The sequence below is a fragment of the Musa acuminata genome, chromosome BXJ3-1 (assembly GCF_036884655.1).
Source record: "Musa acuminata AAA Group cultivar baxijiao chromosome BXJ3-1, Cavendish_Baxijiao_AAA, whole genome shotgun sequence".
NCBI lineage: Eukaryota > Viridiplantae > Streptophyta > Magnoliopsida > Zingiberales > Musaceae > Musa > Musa acuminata.
The window spans coordinates 38,923,672-38,930,215 of record NC_088349.1 but is presented as its reverse complement, the minus strand read 5'-3'; the positions used below and the strand labels follow the sequence as shown (position 1 = coordinate 38,930,215).

Below are 6,544 nucleotides of genomic sequence, written 5' to 3'. Positions count from 1 at the left end.
TGTTCTTCCGCTGCGCATATGATGTCGCCCCCCCCTATGATTTCCCAACACTGACTAGAGCGGTTGCACCGCCTGACAAAGCTCGAAGACTGAGCCTCTGGGCGGTGCCACCTCTGTCAGGGGCGGTTGCACCGCCTACCAGAGCTCGAAGACTGAGCTCAGGCAGTTGCACCTCCTGACTGGGGCGGTTGCACCGCCTGCCAGAGCTCGAAGAGCGAGCTCAGGCGGTGCTACCTCTCTGTCAAGGGAGGTTGCACCGCCCAATCTCGCTCAGAGACTGAGCCCAGGCGGTTACACCTCCTGGCTGGGGCAGTTGCACCGCCCAGTCTCCCTGGGAGACTTAGCCCAGGCGGTGCTACCTCCTAGCTTGGGCGGTTGCATCGCCCAGTGCAATCAGGGTCCGAATGGGTAGATCCATTCGGCCCAACTTGGGTTTTCAGGGGCCCAATTGCCCCAAGATTAAGCTAATGGGATCACCTCCCATTTCCAACTTAATCATTGTGCTAACTACGATAAATCCTAAGACAATTTCTGTAGCTTGCTCCGGTACGTCAATCGCTTCTTCCGGCGAGTTTCCGGCGAACTTCCGTCGATCAACCGATGAATCCTCGGTGATGCTTCTGCGGACTTCCGGCAAACTCCTGGACTTGCGACGATCCACTTGGTGAGTTCCAATGAGCTTCTTTTGGCAAGCTTATGGACTTCTCGGATTTGTTCCCGCAGAACCTCCGACGACTGTCCGAACTTCCGTCGACCTCTCGAACTCCCAACGTGATCATTGTCTTAACTCCGGCATAACTCCTGCTGCATGTTTTTCTTCCATCGTAGTTAATCCTGCACACTTAAAACAAAATTTCGATCGAGACAATTAATCCTAAGCAATTAACCAAGTTGTCCAACATGTCATTGGTCCCTCGACGCTTCGTCCGATTCTTCGGCGCATCGTCCTCTCCTGCAGCCTATTGCCCAATCAGCCAGTTGACTCCGTAACTCCGATATCCTTGGCACAATACCCGCCCTTCTTGGCCCGATGCCCGAGTCCATGGCCCGAAGCCTTCTATCGATACGTCGACCGATCCATCGGCCCGACGTCCAATATTCTAACATGTTCCTTTGGCACAACATGATTTTCCTGCTTTAATTGTCTCATCCTGATCGAAGCATCCTGCGTCACTCAAAACGTAGATTAAATCATAAACATATATCAAGTAGTTTCATCATCAAAATACGAGATTCAACACCCAGGCGGTGGTACCGCCTAGGCTGGGCTGTGGTACTACCTAGTGTCAAATTGACACTAGCGGTGGTACCACCTAGTGTAGGCAATGGTACAACCCGTGCTCGGAAAACCCAAGATGAGATATTTTTAGGCTCCAAGTTTGAATCAACTTAAAGCCTATAAATACCCCTCTCATCCCTGGTTAAAAAATAAAGCACGGAGAGTTTAAAAGTGAAGAAACGATTCTGCAATCTCTTTATAAATTCCCTCCACTCTAAGTTTAGAATTCTGTAAAAGATGAGTGAGTGCTTGTAAGGGTTATCTCCTAAACCCGATAAAAGGAGAAGAGGGGTGTAAAAAGGAGGTTGATCTTTGCCTATTAAAGGAAGAGCGATAGTGGATGCCAGTGGCCTCGACGAAAGAGGAATCGGCTAAGTGGATGTAGGTCACGACAATCGAACCACTATAAATCGGTTTGCATTCTTATTCTGTTTTTAATTCTCGTATTGCATACTGATTTACTTACTTCACTTGCTTACTATATTCTTACAAACGTTTTAAAGTTAAACACTTTCCGAGATCGATTTTTAACGTACGAAGATTTTACGAAACCGACGATTTTACCACTGCACTAATTCACACCCCCCTAATGCCGACCCCTGTTCCTAACATAAGATTATATCAAGTGGAGCCAAGAGGAGATGCACCAACCTGAGAATTGTCAGGATCTTATAAGGAAAGACTTTACATCAACATCGGTGTACCCCATTTATACTAATATATATATATATATATATATAGAGAGAGAGAGAGAGAGAGAGAGAGAGAGAGAGGGCAGTTCAACAAGATGGGGTTTGTTGAACTTGATCCTTATCACACATATTTGACCACGCTTTGGCATCATTCAGATAGAACTGATGACATAGAGTTGTCTTTTTCTGAGTTGGAATTCCCAAACACCTAGTTTCTTGACCTTTATCTTTTAATGAGCAAGTTGAGGTATGGACTTTATGCCCACTACGTAGCTTATGTTATGGCAGTAATATTGGACTTTTCCATGTCCAATATCGCTTACGTTACGGCAGTAATATTAGAGCCCAACACTGTGTCTAGTCTACGATTGCTTGCTGGTCGGTTGTGGCCACAAACGTGCACTTAATGCAGGTTTACGTTCAACATGACATGATGACTTTGGCCTTTGATTCATCCACCTCCGACGGCAACGAACACGCAGCACATCGACAAAGCCGAACCTTCTCTATTAATTCCTCTGATATGATGGTTTGATTCATGGCAAAAGCATGCAAGATTGATATAAACTTGTCTTTGAGAGAAACGTAAGTCGAACAATTAAAGAAGCAACAGATATGTTTCCCTTTGCAGCTAATGTTCCAATCGTTTTGCTAAAACATTCAACTTCTCTCCATATCTCAACGATTATTAACACTCGAACATGTACATGAAAGATTGTGAGATTGGGGAACAGATGATCCATCAATCGTCTGAAACAAAAACGCCAACACTATAAACCTTATATGCATTGTTTCCTCAACAGCTCCCTTGATGATATCAACTCCATATCCCTCATCCTCTTCCCGTTCCAGTCAACGCCATTACCCTCCGTCACATCACTAGCGACCGCCACCGGAATCTTAACAATGTCCACCCCGAAGAGCCTCACAACCTGAACGGGAAGTCTCGGCGCCTGAACCCCTGCAGCGGCGTGTCTGCCGAGAGCTCGTGTCTTCCGATCGATGAAGAGCAGCTTCTCGGGGGCGGTCGATCGCTGGATGGTGATTACGTCGCCGGCTCTGAGCCCTTTCTCCTTCACAAACCGGCTCCAGCCCTTGGTTAGCACGTAACTCTGGCTACTGCTCCAGTAAGAGTACCGAAACCGCCACAACTTCCCGCAGGCGTCCTCGAAGCTCAACAACACCCCCTTGAAGGCGGCAGCGCCGGCCTGCTGCAGCGGGAAATGCTTCTCGGCGTGCTGCTTCGGTATCACCAGCCTGTTCAGCTTTCCGACGTCGCTGGGAGTCACGGCCTTGTCGAAGAGATGCTCCCTATGCGGCCCACTACGCCACTCCTCGGTCGCTCCATGGGGAGGATTATGCCTCCTGTCGGCGCGGGCGGATCGGCTGCTTTGGTGCAGCTCGTCCTGGTAGGTGTGTTTCCGGATCATGTCGACGATCTCGGCCTTGGAATGCGAGTTCAAGAACGAGAGCTCCTCCGCCGCATCGTTGCCGTCGACCTCAACGAGCGGCTTGAAGTTGGTGATCGCGTCGCGCCCGCGGAACCGCTGTACGGCTACGTCGTAGGCCCGCGCGGCCTCGTCTTCCTCGTTGAAGGTGCCTAGCCAGACTCGCTGGTGCTTCTCGTAGATCTGCGCCCCCCACCGGCCGTTGGGCTGCGGCACGACGCCTTTGTACCGGGACGACGGCAGCTTCCGTGATTCAGCCTCGACGCCGACCTCCAGATCGAGGACGACGCTTGTGCCACTACCGAGTCGCTGTAAGCCCACGGGAGCTGGTGGCGGCTGTGGCCACTGCGGAGGAGACTGCTTCTCGGCTTCGCTGCAACCATCCTCCAAGCTGCTAGTCTCCATAGTTTGTCTGAGCTAGAAGTTATACCAGAAATATGAACGAAGGCTTAAGAGGAAAGGGAAGATATTGGGAAAGAAGACATAGAAGAGTGCTTGAAACACACACTCGATTATTAGATAGGTAGCATATGATAGATCTCATGGAATGGGTGTGGCGTTGGTGTGGGTCAACTTAAAATTATGGTGGAAGAAGATTCATGGGAAGGAGGGGTGTGGAACTTTCTTTGCTGCCTCCCTATTTGGAAGAGTGTGTGGGTGGTGCAAGTTGGACATGTGTTTGAGACCTGGCATTGATGCAAGTGGATGGGGAAAGCAAGGATTCACATGAGTGTAGACCATGCCCTCTAAGGGCATTCTTCCTGAGTTTTACTGCTGCTGGTGATGGTGGTGGTAGAGGTGATCAACATGGCCCGGCATTCTCTGGTGCACGTCTTCCATCACACTGGTTGGAAATTATAAAGAGCAAGGAATAACCATCATGCGTGTATGTTTTTGCTTTTTCTTTTTGTTTAGGCATATGAGGCTAAACATCTGTACATGACTGTATCAGAATCCAACTACAGAATCTGGTGTAATGCCATGTAGATTTTCATGCAAACCTCAAAGATTTCATGCCAAAATTCTATTGATTAACTTCAAATAAAAAATTCTTTCTTGCCGAGGATCTTATTATTTGTTCATAATAATTGTACATTGCATATGCCATATTTCTTTATTACCAATAATCATATCTGTAGTCCTAATGATAAAGAAACATCTATTGGTCAAATGCAGACAGCTTGGACTTAATAAATTACTGGTCGATCCATACACATGTATGGAGTTTGATCACGTCATACCTCTCAAAATGCTTGTCTAAAAGGTACATAAGACACCAATAGATTCTTGGCCATTCGTTTCAATCAGTTATTTTTTTTGCATGTAGCGTGAACAAGATCACGTTGATACACAAATTGTCCTGCGCTCCATTGACTTATTTGCATGGAGTAGCGTATATTTTTCTTTCAATTTCAAAATAATCATAAACAACAATTACGTATCAATAGTACCAGTCAATCTCGAATGAAGTGCTTCACAGCTTCTTATACCAAATCTGCTGGTTTTACATCCAAGTCTTCGCTATCAGAACATGTTACCGAAGCAACACAAAGTGTAAGAAACGAGTAAATGATGTCAAAAGAGGTGCCAACCAGCTATTGATTTGGTCAAGATAAAATTGATGTACGAGAGATGAAGATTGATGTAGGACCAAGGAATCAATAACTTAACAAGACCAAACTCTTGGATTGGATCGGTGTCCAATCACATGTATGTTAATCTTAATTATTTTAATAGATTTAAACATCAAAATATAGTTTCTAAAATCAGTTAGAAAATCCTATAAATTTTCATCGCCACTGCAGGTGGATTAATTTGAGATAAAATGTTGTTCTTGTGATATCGTGATTTTGTGTCGGTTTCAACATGCAAAGATATAACTGCGTTGAAGCGATTTGGAGCTCACAAAACTCAAGTGAGAATCAAAGAGTCTGATGGAGACTATTTAATTGAAATGAAAAGGTTAACGTGATGCTTCTTTTAGAATCATGATGCAAAAGGGATTAGTTTAGTTGACATATATCTACATACCCAGCTTGGCTATTCCTTATCTCAGAACTAATTTATACTGAAAAGTTCATCAACAAACCCTTTTTGATTCAAATCTTCAACCGCTCCATCTTGGAGTTCTCCATGACCTCATCGGATCTTCTGGTCTATATAAAAAGGTAATCTGGACCTTTAGAGCTCTCTCTGGGACGTTTTTCCCTTTGTTAGCAGAGTCCTGCAACTTCTACATGTGCCAATTGTCTTTTGGCATGCGAGGGAGTCCCAGCATTTTGTGTCAGCCGCTGCCTTATGGACCACACGGGAGAGGAGAAAAAAACACACCATGAAAGCTAAAGAGAGCAAAACAATACTACCATGTAGAACGAGGACGATGAATAATGGGTACTACGCAATGTTTCGAGGAACAGTGATTACTCCGATCTCCACTAGCATATGAAGTGGTCCTCAAGCTGCTTATGTTTCAGGCACTGTGCTGCTCAGATGCACTGAGCCTTGAACTACACTTATTCTCAAGGTTAACACTCATTTCGTCCCCTCCCTTTCCCTTGAATGGCTGCAAGGTCTCTGTCTCTCTCTCACACACAGTTCTCTTCCTTCTCTACCATGGCAACAGTAGGTCATTCAAGGCCAGGTAATGATGGCTGCAAACTCGCTCCAAGACCAGAACAAATCACAGGTTTGGCCAGTACTATGTGTCCTCTTCACCCTGTGCTGGTTTTAAAACCTGGGCTATTGGCCGATTCAAGGCGGGTAGAAGTATCGAGGACTACTCTGCAAACACTTGCAGACAGGATCCTGTGCAAGATAATGTGGTTCTCCTTCCCTCTTCTCACCCCACTTCCGGTTTCTATACGCCTACAATAGTTGCATGACAAAGACAGGCAGGATTCTGGTGCCAATTATTTTGTCTTTTGTTTGGAATCCTTTTTTTTTCTTTTTTATATAATAAATAATAATAATAAATATATCTTTAATGTGTTAATCAATTTAATAGGATATAGAGTTATCTATACAGAATTATCTAAAGTGTCTTCAAAATATCAAACTCCTGACGCCCTTAACTATAGACACTTTACATTAAAGACACTTTAGTCCCTTTGACGTGCAATTTAGTA

General features: G+C 45.4%; 1 protein-coding gene across 1 annotated transcript; it reads right to left on the bottom strand.

Annotated features, from left to right (window-relative positions):
- Positions 1-2,569: 2,569 nt before the first annotated feature.
- LOC135629020 (AP2/ERF and B3 domain-containing transcription repressor RAV2-like) lies at positions 2,570-4,126 on the bottom strand. Its single transcript, XM_065136123.1, has one exon. It carries the CDS (start codon positions 3,822-3,824, stop codon positions 2,751-2,753), a length of 1,074 nt encoding a protein of 357 aa, XP_064992195.1. The 5' UTR covers positions 3,825-4,126; the 3' UTR covers positions 2,570-2,750.
- Between the last annotated feature and the right edge of the window lie 2,418 nt (positions 4,127-6,544).